Raw genomic sequence first — 22,692 nt, 5'->3', positions numbered from 1 at the left:
AAAGAAATGTGGGTAGTAGTTACCTCCAGTAATTGCCTTAAACATCACATGAAGATACAGCACAGTATTTTCAATAGTGACTCTCACCAGCCTTATAATTTGCATGTTCCTTCCAGATGCCCTACAAAGGGGACATTTTTCATGCATTTGGGAGACAAAGGACCAAATAGTGTTTCCACTTCCTTAAATTACATATTTTTAAATTCTAATAATTCCATTTGAAAATAGGATTAAATGCTGGTCAGGAAACTGTGTACAAAATGAAATCATTGAAAAAATTTTCACCATCTGCAGGCTATCTTTCCTCCAATTTGAGAAGGTGATTTCATTTCACTTTCTTAGCTAGTTCAGATTCAGATGCATGACATCAGTTTTCCATATTAGATTAAATTGTGTTGCATAAATACTAGGAAAAGAAAATGCTATATCATTTTATATTGCAATTTTTTTAACAGGATACCTATACACATATAGGCTACTTTTGCACAGAAACTTTTCTAATTCTAACTGGGGAATGGAACATACAGTTTTTAGTAACCTTTAGTAATCATAAAATGACACTGCTTTACATATTTCTATGGGTAGAGCTTATGTGCTAAGCACTAATGTAAAAGATCAGATGAAGAAAAGTCAATAGTTATTTAAGTTCAGTCAATGTCAAAAAAGCTGGATAAAAATCTCTAAAATATGTTTTATCCTATGGGTATATCCAAAAAATCTTCTCTAATGTTAAACTATATATTTAATCTACCTAGAGGATTAGGAAAAGCCAGAACTGAGGTTTCATTCAACTTCACAATTATAGTTCAAATTCCTATCAGGATGGTCTTGAGGATACACAGTAGGCTGACCTGTAATGAATCAGAAATTTCTGTACATTTTGTAAGCTTAACCTTTGCCAAACTGACAAAAGCAGCAGGTTAAATAATAACATCTTCTGAGCAAACACTCTTCTCACATAGAGCATGCTCTATTTCAATTGGAAAAGCTACTTTCAGTACAGTACATCACAGCACAGCCAATAATATTATCTCACAGTTCTTGCTATCTACTCTGTTGGGGACTCAGCAGAATATTTACATCATTTTATTTAATGCCAATGAGTCTGTGACTAAGTATTATTAACTTCATTTTATAGATGGAGAAATAAAGATTGAGAGAGGGTAGATAACTTGCCCAGGTTACAAAGCTAGTACATGAAAGCGTGTGTACCCTGATGTAACTGGATCCCATGTCCCAGGGTTTTTGGTGAAACCAGGGGCATACTGAACCTAACACTGCTTTGCATTTGGAGTATTTTATGTCACTCCTCCAGGTGGCAATCCAGCTCCAAGTTCCTGTGTCATTCAGAAATAAACCCTTACATAGGGTACTGGTCATGACTTAAATTCCTTTGGAAGTGTTGAGCATTGCTCTTAGTAGGTATTAAACTAAATTGCACATGCATAGAGATGAAAGAGCTTTGTGATTGAGAAGGTACTGACAATATCACTGGAAAAAAATTTTCTCCCCAATAACTTAAGTTCTCTATATGAATAGTTTTTTCAAATCAAATTTTAGTCATTCAAATCCAAATGTTTTTCCAGAATAAATCCCCTTTTTAAAATCCCCATTTATATAATGTGCATATGAATATTAGGTCTTGGGCCCTAAAGTTAAAAAAGACTACCAATGGGTTGAATATTTATTAGGAGCAGAGTTTTAAAGTTTCTTATCACTCATGCCACACTCTTTCCTGCATTCCATTTTTCCACTCACTCTGTTTTCCCAGTGAGGGTAAACACACCTTCTCTGCCAAATCCAATTTTAAGACATGCTTTCCTTTCTTTTCTCTTTTCTTTTTATTACCACCTGGGCCAAAACAACATTCCCATCACTGCATGAATATTGGAAGTGTTTTCATTCAACAGAAACATTATTAGTGGAACAAGAATCTTTTATTATTAAACATTCTTTTCCTTTTCTCCATTTTCTCTAAAAACAGTAACTGATTTTAGAGTCAATAATTATTCAAAATGTACATGGTTGTCAAAGTTTCAATAGTAGCAGTTATGCGGGTTCAGAGACAAAAAATCATAGAGATTGTTGATCATATTTTATGAGTTAAGCATTATTTTTAAGGATACACTAATAGTGAAACCTTGAGATGATTATATTACTTCCAAATGACTTCAACTTCTTTCTACATCATCATTCCTAAAAGAACTATTGGAAACAGTGATTGGACATATGATTAACAGAGGAAACTTTTTCAAAGACTCCATTTGCTCCAAGTCTTGCTAATTTTTCCCTATTTATACAAAGGTAATGCACATATAAAACTACTGTTAATGACCTTTTAATGACTGTTTCCTAAATAATGCTCCTATAATTTTGCTCAAGCATGTGAGTCAGGGAGCTTGCTACCACCCTGCCTTTCAAGTATTCAGCAAACTTTTTTAAAAAGAGGTTTTGTTGTAAGTATTGTTTTGAACATTGTGGGTGTTATTTCACACTATTTTATCTAAAACACTTTTTTTTTTTTCCTGAGGATTATACCAGAATCATGAGCAGGCTCATGTGCGCACACACACACACACACATGTGTGCGCGCAAGGACATGATACAAATATGGAGAATAGCTACTGCTTTCCTGCTTTTGTAATACATACTATAGAAAGTAAGCTTAAGCCGGATTTTGCAACTGGTAAGGGTATGTCAAGTCTAGAATGAGTTTGGTAGTACTGCAAGCCCCAAAACTATTTTACATTTCTCTCCAATAAGCTTCCATAGTGTTTTGTCTTCTATGTAATATGTGAAGGTTCAAAGTATTAGAAATGGCAACTGATAATTTATGTAAAAGTTAAGGGGATACAGAAATAGCAACACAAGAAGAAACATAGGCTTACTGTATGTTTGTTTGGATTCAAAAGAAAATTCACCTCTAACAAAGATTTGGAAACCATCTACAGCCATGACATTTTTCACAGATGTGATTTCCAGTTTCAAAAGCCTGCATTTAAAAGTCTATTATTTGAGATGACATAGTGTTCACTGCCATTCAGGAAGATGGTAGTAAACAAATAGGTTCTTGTTGTCATTTTGTTTTTTGCCAAAGCAATAGCAGTCTCTTTTGTGTCTCTAACTAAACTGACTCCCAAACAAAGAAGTAATTTAATGGGATTCCCAAAGCATGTCAATCCAGATTAACCCTGTGGCAGCTCCTCTTTATGGAACATTTAGCCTCTGGAATAGTAAATTTCTGGCCAAGAAACTTATTAAACAAATACCATTTGTAATATAAAAGTTTACTTTAGCCAATGTTTATTTATAAGCTGGAGGTAGTATGGGATAATGGGCATGACTTTGTAGGGTGACAGAGCTAGATGACCTTGGGTATGTTAATTTGTCCAAGGGTGCCTTAGAACCTCATCTATAAAATGGAGATAAATCAAGCACTGCCTTGGGTGATTGCAATATGATATATGCAAAGTAGGCACCATGGTAAATTGGTTTAGAGCAAGGACCCTGGAGACAGACTACATTCCATGGCAGTCTGAACTTGTCAGTTTTGTTGGCTGCGGTATTGCTGGGATTTGAAATGGTTCTTAGCACATAGTATGTGTCCTCAAAACAGTTGTTGAATAAATAAAATCAAAGAATACTGTTTCTGTCACTTCTTGGTGACATGACTTCTAGGCAAATAGTTATTTCTATAAGCCTCAATTTCATAAAGTGAGGATTAAATGAAAAGTGTGTGAATGCTTAACATGTTAGTTATTTTTGTTAAGGTAATCTGAACACAACCTGAAAAAAAGTGAGCACTCCATATGATGCTTTATTTGAATTTGCATTTACACATTCCTCATTTGAATTTATAATTAAATATTCTGTCTTTTTAAAAGCTATATTAATGAGGATGATCTAAGTCAAAGAAAAAACTGATTTCATATGATATTATGCATTTGAAAGTCTTTTGAAAATTGCTAAACATGACATTATTACTATTTTAAAGCATCTTTGGAAGAGTATATTCAACTCACAATTTAAAATTATGTTCTTTAAACATACTTTATCAGATATTCACCTTTTCTCATTTAAATATTATAAATGATAAAAGAAATCTTTCATCATTCATCAAAAGAGGCAGTTTGAAGAGTGGGGGAAACATAGCTGGCCCAGTAATTCACCAGGGTTGAGAACAAAAAGAGAAAAAAGGCTCACGCTTTAAATGCACAAATTATAAAGAATGAGCTATATAAATCATTTTGCAATATCAAGTAAATAATTAATATTTTAAAGCATTGTTGCATAGAAGATAAATAAATAGAATTATTTGTTACCTCAATTTAAAACCCAATGTTTATACATACCTCTTTAAAGCACAAAGTTAATGTTTCAGTATAGGCAGTGTTCTATTTATAAACAAACAAACAAACAAATAATACATATATGTGTGTGCGTGTTTGTGTGGCATGATATATATTTTATACACAAAATCAGAATTTTTCTCCTTTGTTTCACTCATTTTCTGTTTTATCATGAGCCTCATTTTACAGGAGACAAAATCTAGTAAAGTTTGATGAGGATGCAGGGGCTGCTAGTTGGGAAAACTTCCATTACCCTAGATGGATGTCACAGTATCTGCGCCAGTGGAGGGTTTTCATTGAGGTTAGCTCTTCTTTCCTCATGGGTCTTTTATTTTTGTCTACTTTATCTTCCTCTTTTGTGATTCTTTCCTTTTCCAAAACATTTAAATAAATGTTTGTTTATTTTAAATTTCATTTATTAAATATTTTACTCATCTGTTGACAAATAAAGTCCTATGTCTTGTATTCTTGAAAACTGCAGAGAGAGTAGATGTTAAGTTCTCTCACCACACACACATACACACATACACACACACACACACACACACACACACACACTCTCACAAAATGATATGCATATGCCTCTGTTAACTGTTAATTAACTCTGTTAATTAACTACATACACCCCACAAGGTGTACGTAGTTCTACCTTTCTTTTTTATTTAGCTTCCTGGTACCTTGACTTTGCTTCAGGACTATCTCTGGGACACAGCGCAGCTCTGTTCCTAGGAAGATCCTCATTGTCTAACCATGCTTCCTCCCCTGTCATAGTCTCCTGCCCTACCAGATCTGTTTCCAGGGGACTTTCATATTCCAAATTCAACTCACAAAAGAATTCCTTGTGATTTCAACAGCCAAGGTACTCATCCATCAACAAAAGTGGGTGGAAACTTTGATGTTGAAAATGTAGTTGGGAAAGGAAGGGGCAGTCCAGAGTTAAGAGTGACATCAGACAAGATGGTGTGGAAATGAGGGACCACCAAGAAAGGGACTGATCCGCTCTCTGCTCAGTCATACCTGAGCTAATCAAACTGAGCCTTGAGATTCAAAGGTGAAGTTTTTGGAAGACAGAAACTTGTCCAGCATGAAGGGTGGGCTGGGGCTCCCTCCATTCTGTGCAGTGACCTTCCTAAGCAGGCCAGTCTCACACTGCCATGGCCCTGCTTCCGAGGTTCCCCTTCCTGCACAGACACTTCAGCCTCTACTGCAGGCTTTTTCATCCTTCTTACTCTCAGGCTGTCTCCCTCAGCATCAGCTCTCTTGCCACAAATGAAATTATCTTCTCCATTTTGTCTTAATGTCCCACCTCCACCTATCTTTGCTCCTGATTTTGCCCATCCATCCTTCCCTCCAGCATTAGGGAGATTAAACAAAACAAACAACAACAAATGAGAAAAAAAAAAAACAAAGAAATTGCCAATTATTTTCTTGCCTTTCAGAAGCACTAATAATCTAGCAATTAAGCCATACTTCTCTAGTAGATTCAGGATTCTCCTGACCTTCCCTCACCCCTAGGGATCCCTAGGGACTGGGTCTTTGTAATGACAGAGGCTATATCTGGAAAGCCTGTCCACACATTATTAACTTTTTAAGTTCATGTAATCTCACGATTTCCATGATGTCTCCTTTGACATTTTGATTCAGTTCTAGGTGAATCCTTTTCTGAATAGTATCACGAAATTCAGAAATTATTTACTAATAGTTTATAACTATTTGTCTGTCGTCTCCAACTTGATAATAAGTTTGAGAGAAGGGATAACATCTTGTGAATCTTTGAATGCCAACACTCTCTGAGTGACTAAAATAATGCAATCATTTTCCTAGATTCTTTCAAGCCTGGACAGAGTTTTAACTTCAGTCTTTAAAAGACCCATTTCTTCACAACCTAAACCAGGTTAAAAGAGGAAAGTTTATTTTAATCACAGAGAAAAGAGGTTTTTATAATTGCATTATTAGAAACACTGTGTGGAAACAGTTGTTTTATCAACTTATTTGGTTTCTCTAATAGTTTCCACATATCCCTACTCCCCCTATGTTGCATAATTAAAATGTTCATATCATCAGTTTTCTTCTTCTGAACATTAATTATTCTGAATATCAATGTCTGACCTCACATCTAAAATTCATATTTTTACTTCTGATCTGTAATGATGTCATGCTATGCTTATTGATCTCAAAAATTATGTTTCTAGAGATACATGTATTGAGGAATTTTTAGTTTGTTATATTTTACAAAATTCTACATACCTTCTTTCCTAATTAATTAATAAAAGGTGTCTCTGTAACATTGTTTATAGCAATAAAAAATCATGCAAGAGATTCTGTTGGTTTTTTGTTAATTTAGAACATTTGCTGAAAGGTGATTGCTACCGATTCATTTTCTGCAAAACACTGCATTTCTTATCCATGTTGGAGTCAAACAGAGTACCACATAATTACCTGATTATGCATTCCCTTGGCCACATGTATCAAAGTTTCCAACTTCATGTGAGAATTAAATATTGGTATGTGGTAACATTTCAATTTCACAACTGAGTTCTACCTATGGAGATCTAAGTCATAAATCACTCTAGGTTGGGAAAGGGAATCCAGTTTTTAATATTTTTTCTTGAATAATCAGATATTGCATATTTTTATCTACTGCCAGCACTGAGAATTTCAGTTTCTATTATTATTATTTTTCTCCCGAAGGCTCATAAAACTCTGAGAAAATAAGAGTTATGTGTTAATAATATTTTTAGTTTTTACTGTTCCTAATGAACATTTGGGGTGTCTTATTCACATAAACAATTTAATTTTGGGCCAAAATCTTTAACTTTAGAGTTCCTTTAAAACAGATGTTCTCTAATATTGGCATTTGCCAGTAAATAGATGAAAATGGAGAATATCATGCTAAGTGAAATAAGCTGGGCTCAGAAAATCAAGGGTTGAATGTTTTCTCTCACAGGCAGAAGCTAGAACAAAGTGGGGGAGAAAAGAAAGGGGGGTTGGATATCACAAAGATACAGGGAAGATGGGCTGGGGCTGTAGCTCAGTGGTAGGGTGCTCGCCTTGCATGTGAAGGCACTGGGTTCTATCCTCAACATCACAGAAAAAATAAAATAAAGGTATTGTGTCCATCTACAACTAAAAATGTATTTTTTTTTAAAAAAAAGAGACAGGGAAGATCAGAGGAATAGAAGAAGGAGACTGAGAGGGAGGCAGGAGGGATGGAAAAGGGGAGAAAACTCAGTATAAATTTGATAAAATTATACTACATGCCTGTGTAAAATATACACAGAGAAATCCACCTTTATGTGTTGTACAAACCATCAATTAAAAATAAATAAATGAATGAATGAGAGGAAGACCAGTAGAGGAAAGGGAGTGGGGAGGGAGCAGTGGAACTGGGGGCAGAAAAATAAAATGGAATAAATCAAATTCCTTGCATGTATGATTTTGCCGAAATGAACACAACTATTATGCATAACTATAACATGCTAATGAAAGCAAAATAAATCAATAAATATTCTACTAAATGTATGCTATGACATCTACAGTCCACAGTAATTAAGTATACATCTCAAAATACCTAGAGGAGAAGAGTTTGAGGGTTTTCAACACACACAAGTGATAATATTTGAGGAAATGGAAATGCTAATTACTTTGATTTTATTACACTGAATACATGTATCAAATTATAACATTGGGCCCCCTACATATGCATAATTGCTATATAGCAATTAAAAATTTTTAAGTTGTTCTACAACTAGAAACAAAGAAAAGGAAAGCTAACTATCATTGCTAATAAAAGATATGAAAAATAAATATTTTAGAGAAAGGAAAAAAACTAGGTTGAGCATCACTAGGGAGTTTAGGGCCAGCATTTCAGTTTCCTTGGCAAGTCATAAAAATGATACACAACAAATAAAATGGAGTTTAGCAAAAGGAATTATGGCAAACTGTATAAAGTATTTTACTGACACCTGACCTCAGGGTTAAATGCTTACAACTTTTTATTGTGGGACTAGCAAATATGGTGCTGTAAATAGCTGCATTGTGTTAAAGTTCTGAGCATGACAGTGACATTGATGGCATCACAACATAAGCAGCAGGGAAGATTTCTTTGGATTCTATGTGGGTCCTTGAGGGAGAGGAGGAAGCAACTCCCCATGAGGTCTAGACGATTTCTGATTCAAGAGTTACATCACATGGAGATTTGCCTTTTTAGTTACAATTGTGACAGATTTTACCAACTGATTAATTCATTTTTGGATCTATGTAGTTGTATTCTAAGATCCTTAACTTTGTTAAGGCATTGTCCCATTATTCTCTCCCTAAGAAGCAAGCTGTTACTAGAAACCATAACATCTGCTGTATTCTTTTTCCCTCTTCTCCACTTGCCACATCATTTGTACCCTGTTATGATTTTGTGGCAATGTTCAAAGAAAGGTAGACACTCACTCAATGAAGTAGACTTCTCCCTTCTCTGTATAGGCCATTTCCCAGTTATCAGGCAATGGATCCGAGTCCTCATTCTCTTCAGGCTTAGTTGGTTTTGTGTCCTCCATCTGTTCCTTGGGCTCCTCAGGCTGACCGTACACAGGTGCAGGATAAGGCTGGGAGGGCGTCTCCCCTGAGGCACCTGCACTCTTGTCTTCATGTTCACTGGATTCTACAAGAACAAGAGCGTGTGGTTAGTCTCTCCAGCTAGGAACTCTGGGGTCAGTGTGAAATGCACCACACCAGGCAATACTCTCTATGAAGGCTAATGGGAAATACTGCACAACACAGGTGCTACAGGCAGAATAACAGAACCCTGAAGATGTTCATGTCCCAATGCGTGAGGCCTGGGCAATTTACCTTGTATGGCAAGAGAGGATCTGCAGGTGTGATTAAATGAAGGACCAGGAAATGAGAGTGTTATCTTTGATTATCCAAGTGGGTTCACTGTAATCACAAAGATCCTAAAAAGTAGAAGGGGCAGGCAGGTGTGGAGGAGATATGACAAAAGAAGGCCAAAGAGTTGCCCTGCTGTGTTGCAGCTGCCTCTGAAGACAGAAAAACAGGGGCACAAGCCAAGGAATATGGGCTGCTTCAAGATGCTGGAAAAGGCAAGAACTTGGTTTCCTCCCTAGAGATGCAGAGAGGAACGTAGCCCTGTCAGCACATTGATTTTAGCCCACTGAGACCCACACCAAACTTGTAACCTACAGAATGATAACATAATGCAAGCCACGAAATCTGCAGTGATGTTACTGAACAGAAACCTAATGAAACAGAATAAAAACTATAACAGATACATACCTTAATAGAAACAGTAACATTTAAGGAGGACAACCCCAACAACCCCAACAAGTAAATGTATAGTTCCAGAATGACAAAAAAGAACAGCATGGGAGGAAATAATATGCTGTACGTAATAGAAGAAAATTGACCCGAATTAAAGAAGTACTCAAGCCTGCACTGAATCTGAAGCCATATGAGTAAAACATACAGACCCACAGACACATTTTGATGAAATTTCCATTTGACAGTGTTAAAAAGTAGTTTTAGCAGTTTTCTCATTGAAGAAACAAGATTACTCACAAAGAGAAAAGGAAGAGAAGAACATGGGACCTTTCATCTGTCACACTGTTTAAACTCAGTATGGTAACATCTAGTCTAGATGAGTACAGCAACCCAAGAGCCTAACTCTATCCAGATATCTATCATTCATCCATGTGGGCAAAGAAAGTAATTCTCAAACATGCAGAGTTCAGAATGTGAATTACCCATGTGTCTTATCTGCGGACAACAGTGGGGGCATTATTCTAGCCATATCCTGATAATGGAATAGGACACAGATCTCAAAAAAGGAAGAAGAGGAAAATAAAAAGTAAGAAGAAAAAGAAATTCTGCAAAACACAAGTAAATGGTGGATAATTTCATTGCCCGAAATTTTGTTACGTGTCAAAGACAAGTTTTTGAAAGAGGAGAAAAATTTTACATGGAAAACCTTGTAACAGCATGGGTTCTGCACCTTTATCTTGGAAGAATTCAGGTTTTGGTGGATGGAGAAAAGGTCAGACATAAAGACATTCTAAAGGTCTCAAGAGGAGATATTTTAAAGGCGTCTTTCTCTTAGGATGGTATTATTAGGCAAACATTTTGGTCAAGGTGTAGGTCTAACTGTATAATGGAGATATTTTTAAAGTATCCCCTAAGGTATTTTTTTCCCTACATTATTTATGGTTTTCTTTTTCCAGTTAGCTTTTCTTTTTTTTAAAAAAAATTTTTTTAGATTTTGATGAACCTTTATTTTATTCATTTATTTATATGTGGTGCTGAAGATCAAAGCCAGTGCCTCACATACACTAGGCAAGTGCTCTGTCACTGAGTCACAACTCCCATCCCCGTCCAGTTAGATTTTCTGCCAGTAAGAACAGACCATAAGCCTTACATGCCAAGGAAGAATAGAGCAGATATAACCTAGAAAAAGGAGAAATCCTTAGGATAAATGAGAAGAAAATATGCTTCAGAAGCTTCCCCAAAGGGCCTGTTGAGCCTTGACACAGCAAGGAGAGCACAACAGAGATTCAGAGGGATGGGACTAGAAAAAGAGGCAACGTGGGGTGACTCTACAATTGTGTGGGAAATCACCTGCTGTGAAAATTAAAGTAAATACACATATGCAGATGTACATATACTTTGACTCAGTTATTATACTATGAGGACATATCCTCTAGAAATAAAGGCATTGTTTATAAGAATATCTATATAATAATATTTATTTATTGTAGTATTGTTTGTAGTAACAACACCCTAGAAATGGTATGAATGTCTTTTAAAAAATATGATTAATTAAAATGTGTTTATCATTACTATGGAAAACTATGTGTTTTAAAAACAATGAATTAGATCTATATCCATTGACCCAAAAAGGTGCTTATAATGACTATTTGAAAGAGTAATTCAATGCATATTACTAATCCTATTTTTCTAAATAAGCCAACACCAAAGTCTCTAATTTTAAATTGCCTTACAGAACATGAAAGTAGTGGGGAATGATGTACAACAGACTGTCGATTGTGATTACTTGAGGATACTAAAATTGGACAGCGATGGGAGAAGTTTTCTTGAATATGTCTTTGCATATATTGGTACTTATTGTTAGAACTTTGAAAATCAGTAAAGATAACAAACAAGTAAATTGAAGTAGCAGTTCCTTAGATCAATTTTTTCCTTATCTGCATTAATCAAAGACAGCAATATTAAATTATCTTTTAGAAATTAGGAAACAAAAGAATACTATATAAGCTTTGATTGTCTTGCCTTATAAAGGGGGAAGTTATGAAAATATTATGGCTGTTAGTGATGTAGTCTCCCTGATTCTGCATAGAGAGTCTAACTTTGTTAGTTGTGTAGGAAAGAAGCAGCACAAGGAAGTAGTATCATTCTCATTAAATTCTCTTTGCTGCAATATGTGGAACACATTGTGATATGTAAGTGGAACATACTGAAACCTCACGTTGCAATGAAAAGTTACAATGCAAGGTCAAGCTGATGCACTGAGTCAGTGTTCACTTAACAATATTTATTGAGTATTCCACTGGTGCCAGGCACTGAGGATAGAAGAGTGAACAAGGGAGGCATGATTCTTACTTTGATGAAATTCAAAAGAAGTCATGTGTAGTCTTCATATAATCTTATATCTTCATCCAATTTTAAGTGTAATGAGAGCTACTGAAAAAGTAAAGATGGAGTCTTACACATGGGTATTCACCTAATCTTACACAGTCGAGGAAAGCCTCTTTTCCAATAGGCTATCAAATCTAGGACTTCTTTCAGAAGGAAGTAAGGGAGAAATTGATAAACAGGAGTTGGATCAGGCAAGGCCTTACTCACATGGCCTCAGGATTTGGAACTGTATCCCAAAAGCAATGGGAAGGTATTGATAACTATCTAGGATTAGACAAAATTGGATTTTCATTTTCCACAAATATCCCCTCAACTGAGTGGGAACTTGAGGATGGCAAGAGTGGGTTTACAGGCCAGTAGTGGCTATTTTTGTGTGCTCTAGATTGAAAAAGAAAAAAATGGTGTTGTAGCTTGAGAATGGGAAAAAGCTGATTGATAAAATATTTGGAGTGTAGAACTTTGTTTGATTTCCAAAAAAGAAAAAAAAAATAGACTAATAAGGAGAAAGGAAAAGTCCTGGTAACCCTGGTGGGAGGCGAAGTAATCCTCTGAGGGATGTAACGTGAGCGGAGCAGTGGGACTCTGTGGGAGAAGGAGGACAATGGACATGGTTTTGGACATGCTGAGTGAGAGGCCCCTGCCAATCCCACAATGGAGATGTCAAATCAGAGAGTTCTTGGCTGGAGAGGATCAACTCCAAAGACAACAGCAGATGGCTGGATTATATTATAATTTAAGCCATGAATAAATGAATTTGCCAAGAGAAACAGTATGAGAAGTGAAGACAAGATTCCCTAGAGCAGCTGTTTGAAAAACTCCAACCTTTAAGAGTCACTGTAAGGAGGAACTGGCAAAATGTTGATGAGGAAAGCAGCTGTGGAATTAATAAGAAAACCAGCTGACTGTGGTGCCATAGAAACCATGCAAAGGAGCAGAAAGCAATTGGCTTTGAACAAAGATTTGGAACAGTCCAGAAAGACAAAGATATAAAATAGGTAGAAAATTAACATGAAGGTCACTGGTAACATTAGCGACCTGCTATGGAAGTGTTTGCGGTAGAGTGATGGGTGATGCCAGATTGGAATGGATTAAAGAATGATGAAAAGAAAATACAGAATTTGCTGATGGAGAATTCATTCAAGAGGGTTGGATATAAACAAATCAACTTTTCCCTACCATTGTATAATACTATTAAATTCTTGAGGGAAATGTCAGGCATCTCTTGGAAAAAAAAAAAAGCCTCGTCTTTGAAGAAGTCTAGATTTATAATTTATTTATGGTTATGCCAGAGATTAGTAAGCAAAGTGCTCCTTGTTTAACCCATTTATCATTCATTTCTTTATTCTTAATCAATCTTACATGAGCATCCATGAGCTAAACTCCTATGATGTGCAAGATATTTGAAAAGGGCTATTATAATGGGGGAGTGAAATTTTTTTTTTTTTGTATCAGGCTCTGATGAGTGGGGTTGAGAGGGAAGCAGTAAGTAGCACCTGTCTCCTCCACCTGAACAAAGTAAGACTGTAAAATGAGGAAGGCAAATGGAAGACCATGACCTTCCCACATTTAGTATTCATAAAGACTAATCTAAGAATATAGTTATAGTGAGAGTCAAGGGCTGATGGTAAAACCAGAATCAGTCTAATTTATCTATTGGCAGTGCTGAACCAGGGAAAGCCTTCCACGTAGTGTCAGAACCTGTTCCCAGAAGAGCAAAACAGAGCATTTAGAGGAAGAAAAAGAGGAGTCGAGCCAAGCAGGCCTAGATAATTCTTCCAAGCAGTATCAATCAGATAAGACACTCCATCAGGCCTGGGCAGTGAATCAAGGGGCCAGGGGAGTTAAATACAGTAACATTCCTGGGAACCATGCGTAGTGGAACCATGAGAAGAAGCAAGAGAAACTAAGATAGTTTTCAGAGGACCTCCAATGTTAAGCAGAGAAGGATTTGGTCTTATAGTTCTTACATTACTGGGAAATGTCAAAAATTAATTAGTTTTATAAACATTTATTGGGAGCTTACTAAATGAAAGGTCAGGCTCTAGGCTAAGCAATACTCAAAGATGAGTGTGATCGAGAGCACACGGAATGGTTTGCTAAGGTTGTCAACACATACCACAGACTAAGTGGCTTGTAACAGATATTTATTGTCTCATGGTACTGGAATTGAGGAGTTCTGTATCAAAGTGTTGGCAGGGCCAGCTCCTTCTGAAGACTGGGAAAGGATCTATTTCAAGCTTCTCTCAGCTTATGATAGTTCCTGGGTTTGTGGAAGCATTATTTCAGTCCTCATATGGTTTTCTCCCAGTGTCTGCATCCCAAAGTCCCCTTTTAATAAGGACATCAGTCACATGGGAACACAGATATGCTCTACTCCAGTAATGACCTCCTCCTAATTAAAATGTCTACAATAATCCTATTTCCAAATAAAGTCACATTCTGAGAGACTGGAGGTTTAGACTTCAACATGAATTTTAGAGAGACACCATATAACTTATAAAATAGTCTATCAAATGGGTTCATCTGACAAGCCACTGGATTAATATTTACCGTCTTTGGGACTATAAGTTACTGTTTCATGCTATATTTGTTACCCTACTTAATAAGGACAATGAAATGAATTTTCCTGCATTTTGGATAATATAATTGTCTTTCTTTTTTGTATTTGGTTTAAATGTTGTAAAAACCAGACAGGTTGGGCATTGCATAAGTGGTTAAAAAGTTAACCATTAAGAACAGAAGGGACTTTCAATAATAAAGGGAGAGAAACAACCTGAACTTGCATCCCAACCACAGGAGCCTGCGTTGCCCGTTCTTCTTAGGACCTCCAGCCCTGAGTAGTTTGCACTGGAATATATATATGCAAGCACACTGTCACATCCAGGACACGTGTGGCAGATCTGTGGTCTATTTAGAATCCTTGGACTATTTAGATTCTGACTAAAGAAGTCAAATAATCCATGCTTGTTTTCCTTTTAGAACAATGTGAAGGTATTTCCTATTTAGAAGGTGGCCAAGTAAAATTGTCCTTTATGACAAGATGCATTTCTCAGTGTGGTTTTATTGCAAAATTTAAAATCTTATCCATATTCTTTGGATATAGAAAATGTAACTTTTCCTTAAGATGCTTGCAGTCAAAGTGAACAGATTATCAAACAGAAGCATTTTTGAGTATTCCACATTGCTTTTTTTATGTTGCTTAGATATATTACAATCTAGAGCAAGGAGATTTTTGCTCTAACAATAGAAACAAAGAATATTTCAATAAAGAAGGAACACTTCTTTTAAAGAATGGCAATAATGGAAAAAACTTCTCTGGGACCAGGATTGTTAAATCTCTAAGAAATTCCACAGAAACACTGAGGCACAAAAGAGACATTTGAGATGTAAAGTCTTATAAACAAGGACCTATGAAATTAGGTTTTACTGATCTTTCACTGTTGAGAAGATTTAAAAAATAGAATTCCTTTCATCTTGACTACCCTAAGTATTTTGATGAATTTAGTAAATACGATTTCCCTCTTTCTATAAGAATTCAGAAGACCTCAAAAATCTGTACATAGAACAAAGGATGAAAAACTTTTTAATTCAAAGAGAGTAAAATGTACACATTTTTTGCATTCAGTTCAGATCTTATAACTTTTCTAGCTCTAGTCCAGTCTAAGATTTTGGTATTATAAAAATTTATATAGTATCTATACCTTTGCTTACATGTTTCGTGTTCTACCATATCTCAAGTATAAGACAAAGGATAAATCAGAATGCAATGATTTTGAATGTTCTCACCAGTTCTATAAAAAATAACCAAAACTAAGATAAAACACTTCAAGAAGAAGAACATCCATTTTGGATGTTATCCATATTTTATTTTGACATGGTTTATGCACATAGTTAATGTAAAGATTTCTGTAACTGTCACCCTTGGAAATAAGGGGAAGTAATGGAGGATTTTTTAAGCTAGATAGAAATTGATTTCTTTGAACTGTCATAAAATTTGAATTTCCAAAATTGATTTTGCTCTTTGTGAGAGAGAATACTTTGATTTTTATTTTTAATGGCTATGTGACAGATTTTAATGAATTCCATTTTTTTTCTCTCTTTCTCTTCATATTAGTTCTTCGGAAGTAAATATGGCTGAAGAATATTTAAGTTGAGAAGAAGAGGAGTAAGGGACATATTTGTAGTGATAAAGAGAATAAGGTTGATTGAGATTAAAACCTTATTTCCTTCTTCTTTAGCAATTCTCTGATAGCAACAAATACTCTCCACAAGAAGCAGGAGAACATAATTACTAACTGGTGTCAGACCACCTGGGTTTGAATCTGTCCTTCACAGTGTGATACTGAGCAAGTTATTTACTCACTCTGTGTGTGCCCCAGTTTTCTTAACTGTACAATGGAGGCAATAAACTTACCTACCTCCAAGATTTAGATGTGACATGTACATAAAGTGCTAATAACAGTAAACTATCAGAATATGGTGTGTTCAATAAATGTTATATATTATTATCATAACTACTAAATACATTGAGTAGTTAAATCAGTGTAGCCATTCAAATTATTTCTACCTAGAGAAACAAGTATCACAATCAATTTTCTATGATTGTTAAGATATTGGGTGTTTTCAAAAAGTAATGCAAGTGCCAAAAAAAATGTATACAGAAAGGAGCTTTTCTTCCCAATTAAGACATGCAATGGGCTTATGCAATTTAAAGGAGAAAAATAAATATATATTCTTAGAAACCACACATTTCCCTTTATATTCTCTATTATTTCCTGTCAAGTTTTGCATTTGCTTTTTCTGGGCACTAGGGGATGCTACTAGGCTATGAACTTGGCATCACTTTGGCATCTTTGAGGGTACTGATTTAAAGTAGAATCAGAGGCTTCACTCCCTAATCTTATTTTAGCTGAAGGCTTACTCTCTTCCTCTACCTTTGGAGCAGTCTTGACTATGAATCTGCTTGCAAGTGATGGCTCTCCACTTTGGTATCTGTTCTGTTGAGATACTGGCCACAGTGTGGGAATGGTGAGGACTGAAGATTTTGCTACAATTTCTTGCAAATCTGACAATCCTATCAAAAGTGTGCGCGTTACATCGATCTAAGGTATTATTTTCCACTGTGGTGAGAAGACTGTTCACTGATGGAAGCTGGAGTGCTTACCTAGAATTTGAACCACAGGCTCTTATAAATGGATGAACACTTCAGGATTGATATTTGGACAAGAGAAAAATATTATTGTAATAATTTTTATAATTATTATTGAGTATTTAGTATTTTATTTCTAGTATAATTTGTTTCTAATCTTGTGTAATTAATTTTTTATCATGGCCATGAGATAGAATATATCCTGTAGTGAAAAGTGGAAGATACTGTCTTTAGAAATGGAGTTGTCATGTAGCAGCTTACCTGAATTCTACATAACCAGTTGACCAAAAGAAGTCAAGATTATAGAATATTGCTCAGAAAGAAGTCTTACCAAATTTCCTTTCTTTGCCTAAACCTTATAAAACAAGAAGAAGAATTGTGAGTGCTAAAATATATATTCACATAGTATGACTGGTGGCTTTTTGCTCATCATCTAAAAAAATACTTTTTTTTTTGATGTAATAGAACATTCATGTCATACATAATTCTAAAGTACAAAGAGAAATACAATGCAAATCAGGTTTCCCTCCTCAGGGGTCCAGTCATCCACATTATTCTGGTCCTTCATAGTTTTTTCTCTATGCACATTGACTAGTAATGTTTAGTTGGTAGTTTTTGACGTTTTAGTGCTCCAGAAGTGGTTCTAAGTCCTAAAAGAATTCATTACAAATTCCTACCTTTAAGATATGAGCATATGGAGAAGTGGTTTTTAAATACTATGGAATATGTAAAAATGCATGAACACTTGTATTTTTGAAATGCGTGCTAATATTTCCCTCTATTTTTGAGGCCAAGAAGAAAACACAAGTAGAATAAAATATTAGAATTCAGGGAATATCGTGCAATGATTTACCATGGTTCTGCTTTTCGAAATGCTATATAATCTGAGGAAACAGAAATCCCCAATCCTGGAAGGAAATGATTTTTTATCATTTATAAGTAAATAGGATCTCATCTACTCAGGCACAAGCCAGGGAAACATGAATGAAACATGAATGAATAAGAAAGTGTATTTAATGCTTCAAAATTGTATTTCATCTATATTTAAAACCCACAATTGGTTGCAAATTGTGTGAAGGATGAAAAATATGGAAAAATTATGAAAAAAGAAAATTCAAGGTCTATGAGTGGAAGATGACAGGGGAAAATATTTCCTGAGATATAAAAAGAAGTTAATTGAAAAGAATCAATGAAAAAGATCTGTAGAGGAAATGATTTTCCATTAACTGAGGAGGAGAGCTGCCTTAATTACTATAGTTTCTTCCTTCTATAATATTTAATTTTTAACACTTTAATAAATGTAGGCTGGAATAATAGCCATAATAATCCTTACAGCTCTAAAATTGTTTATGCCTTGTGATTTTCATCCTGTAATGAATTCTAAAGATATCTATAATACAAAAACAAGCCACCCAAATCCTCTACAATCTCTGGGGTGAGAATGACTTATACACATGTTGAAAATATTCAGGGATCATAGCAAGATACGAAATAAAATACAGGATATACACATACAATATGTCTTAGGCTTGATTTAAAATTTCAGAAAAAAAGAAAAGGAAAATAGTACTATATAAAACAATGCCAACTTCTGAAGCTTCAAAGAACTGAAAGAGAAAAAGAAGACAACTTTACTTTTCATCTTGATTTTTCAAGTGCATTCTTTCTTTTTTCTTTTCTTATCTTTTTCCTTTTTTTTTTTTTTAATGAAAGTAAAAAATCAGGAGGGAGAAAGGTGCAAAAAGTTCCCAAGAATGAATCCTGGTAAAAGGAACAGGTGCTCAGAGAGTCCTTATCCAGAGTTCTTGCCCTCTCTAGACAGAGAGGCCAGCCCCAAGTCAGAAGTAATTAAAGCCTTATTTTTTTTTTTTTTCCATTTGTGGTGCTCACACTAAAATCCGGGTCTTTGCACATGCTAGGCAGGGGCTTAGAGCCACCTTGGACAACAGAGTTGGTGGATTTCATACTAAGAATCATGATCACTTCTCTGAGAGGATGTATGACATAAGAAATGCAGAGGTAGCCAAAAATGAGACTGAGAGAGAGTAGCTGGTTGTGATGTGAGCAAAGGGCTCTAAGAAGTCCTGGTAAGCCCAAAGACATCCCGACAACCCCACTGGTTCACAGCCTCTAAGTGCTGCCTGAATGGAGGACATTTCCCTGCTCCTTCTTGTTCTGCATTCTTCCATCATGTGGCATATCTCTGTCACACAAAAATTTATATAAATTCTCAGAAGTAGAAAAGCACTTTACTTAGAGGTTGTGTGCAAACTCCAGAAAATGCTGAATCTGTTTGAGGGTTTGAAGATATTCACATAAAGGGATCACCTTCAGTCTGATTGAAAAGTGAGTCTGCCTTGATTTAAAATGGCACTCCTGAAACTCATGATGTCATATCTTCATGGTATTTACAATGACTACTATAGTTCATAGCCACAACTCTAAAGTGATCATCCTATTACTTTGTAATTATATCTGCCTTCTCAGATTATTTTACCTTAAGGCAGGGTAAATTTTGATGTAATCCTTTTAAGAAAAGATGAAATGGTCCTTATTTTTTTAAGTGGAATATCTAATTTTAGAAGGTTAGCTTAAAAATAGTCCTAGAATTTTCCCCATCCAATGGAGACATAAAACCCACAACAGCATTTAGAAACAAGATCATAAAATTAATTATCGTCTCCCCCTACAAAATGTTCAAGCTTTGGGTGCTTACACAAATCGCAGTCTCTGTGAACTCACACAAAAATGAGCAGGGAATAGGCGTGGGGGCAGTTTCAGAGTGGGGCATTATTCACAGGAAAACAGCGAGATTCACTACGGAGGACATAATTCTTCTGTCAGTGACAGGATCTCATTCACAGGACCAGGACTGATGGTGCATGCACAGTCTGCGTGCCAAGCAGCACAGGACCTGGATGTGGGTCCCTAATGGTGAACTGAGATCATTGCTGAGGACACTCGGGGATCACATAAGGGGCACTCTGTTTGCTCTCTGGGAGATGCAGTTCATTTGCACTAATTGCGGGTTTGGGGGCCTGAAGAAGGCAGCTCTGTGTGCACATACTGTATTCCCTTTGTTGGCGAAGGTAGCTCTCACGGGGCCCTGTTCCTCCTGGCATTGTGTGTGTGTGTGTGTTAACAGAGAGATTTAACTGCTTTTAGAATAGATGTGCATTTCTAATTCTTTGTACAAGGCTTACTAATAGCTGATGAGGGGAAGCTACAAGATAATAGTGAATTACTTTCCGGAAAAGTTTAGCAGATAACTCATGAAATGAAAGAAATCCAAAAAAAGAAAGAAAAAAAAAAAGCCTAACCCCATTACTATGGTTTATAGGACTTTACTTTTCTGAAGAAGAGTCCAATGTTTAAAAAAAAAAAAAAAGAATAAAATTCTCTCTGCTTATCTATTAACCATCTGTTTTCAATATTTTCAAAGTTAGGAAGATTAGATGATTTCCTGGCTAAGAATATATATTTTAAAATACACTTTTGCATATTTTTCTTTAGTTATTCAACTGTCAAGAGTGCAGGATCAAATTTAGGCAACACTGCAGTGAAGATACTGAATGGTGTAAAATGAGCATTTAAAAAAAATCCAGTGTTGATACAGTATGTCTTTAACATTTTCTAGAAGTTAGTTGTAATTGACTAAAATATAAAGATTTACTAAGTACTTGAAGTATTTAAAGATACATGCTAATCACTGAAACAAGTAAAAGCAAAAGAAATTCTTGTGCAGACATTTCTTAAAATGTCTGTAGGATGCCAGACATTCATGTGTTCAAAAGTTACCTGTGAGTTCCAGGCTAAATAAAACCTTCCAAGTGAATGAAAAATGTGAATGATATTAGAGAGATGATCAGCTTTGGCTTTTCATCATGGGAGTCAAAAACTAAATTCCTAGGGAATATAAAAAAAATCCACTGGATTTTGAATAGAAAAAGAGAAGGTACAGATGTGTGTGGCACATGTATAAGAGAAGAAAGTTTATGCAGGGAATTGATGGGCAAGAAAGCAAAGAGAGATGTTCTAGTCAAATGCAGGGTCCCTCGGTAGATGTCCAGAGACTGAACTAGTAAAAACAGAAGCTCATTCAAATTTTGAGAATTATAATTGCTTGAGTGAATGGGGATTGGAGAAGCCTTACTTGATAAGGGATAAAAGGCAATTTGACAGGGAAGGAGCTGGAGGCATCAGCAAGGGAATTGTGATCCACAAATGGGTTAGCAAGGCAGTGATATTTGGAAGAAAAAGGTGAAAGCGAGAATCTAGTGATCATTTATGTCTGATAACAAAATATGAGTCTGGGGGAGAGAAGATCAAAGATAATTCTGAGTTATCGGGGTAAAAGAAGAATTAGAGAAATGACATATAGGATTTTGTAAACAGGTTTGCTTGTTTTGTGTGATAAGAGTTTAAGTGAAATGTGTTGAATTTCAGCTGCTTCCATGGGCAGTAGTTACAAACATGGCTTGAAGCATAGGAGGATAAGTAAATCTGGGCTAAAGCTAAATCCACAGTATTGGTGTCAACTATTTACCTAACAAGGTAAACAGAAAGATAAAGATATGTAAGTATAGGTGAGGCTAATGTCAGGGAAGGTTTCCTGGGAATATGAATTTAAAACATCAGTTTAAAGACAGCATCGTCATCCTTGCAAGCATAAGATTTAACACCCCTGCCATGAACTCAGTGAAAGACAAATCTAGAATACAATGCAGACTGCATGCACTGGACTGCAGAGTTATGACTTATGGAGGTCAGAAGTCCCTTTCCTCAGCATGGCTAACATCTCTGGGAGGTGTCAGGGGACAAGTTCAGGTATTAGTGAGTTTAAGTCTCAGCTCTGCCATTAAACAAGCTCTTACCCTATTTTAGTACATTAGTGTAAGTTTTAGTATCTCATTCATAAAATAAGGATTTTATTTATTAAGGGATTAGCATTAACATGTATTCTATATGCATGACCCACTCCATTCATTCATTAAAGGAGAGTTGTCATTATTATTTATTTTTATAATTTTTATTATTGGCAAGGACAGAACTACATTTCTATGAGAATTATATTGATTTGCATCATCAAGGCGGTATATGAAAGAAAAGCAAATATTCAGATCTGAGACTCTGAAAAATAATTATTATGTGGTTTTCCTAGGTACTATAAGCTAAATCCACATGTATGATATAATTCTGAGCCAAAAAAGAGAGCTCTACACAAAGTTGGTATTCTCATGAGAATTTTCACTGGTACAGGTTTAAGTGTGAACAATAGCTAAAAGGAGAAAAGATGAGGGGGGGGGGAAACAGGTAAGAAATGAAAACTGAAGAACCTTTTAAAAACATTTATTCACACAGAGCAATTAATTTACTTTGTAAAGTATATAAGTACCCAAATACAGGTAGTTTTAATGTTTATATAATATAGAATAAAAAATTAAAAACTAGGAATTTTATATGCATAGAGGGAAATAAATCCACTTGTAAATGATTTCTAGAAATGAAAGCAATAGTTTTTGGGGCATAGAAATT

At 35.5% G+C, this 22,692-nt stretch overlaps 1 protein-coding gene across 13 annotated transcripts in view; it reads right to left on the bottom strand.

Moving 5' to 3' along the window:
* Window positions 1-22,692, bottom strand: part of Magi2 (membrane associated guanylate kinase, WW and PDZ domain containing 2) — a 1,272,989-nt gene that overhangs the window by 426,527 nt on the left and 823,770 nt on the right. For all 13 annotated transcript variants that reach the window (XM_078040157.1, XM_078040158.1, XM_078040153.1 and 10 more), the window contains one exon: window positions 8,793-9,003. In XM_078040157.1, the coding sequence (XP_077896283.1) occupies window positions 8,793-9,003 (211 nt within the window). The remainder of the gene's footprint in view (window positions 1-8,792; window positions 9,004-22,692) is intronic.

The sequence above is a fragment of the Ictidomys tridecemlineatus genome, chromosome 2 (assembly GCF_052094955.1).
Source record: "Ictidomys tridecemlineatus isolate mIctTri1 chromosome 2, mIctTri1.hap1, whole genome shotgun sequence".
Classification (NCBI taxonomy): Eukaryota; Metazoa; Chordata; class Mammalia; order Rodentia; family Sciuridae; genus Ictidomys; species Ictidomys tridecemlineatus.
Note: the sequence above shows the minus strand (reverse complement) of the source record. Positions and strands in the feature narration are given on the sequence as shown.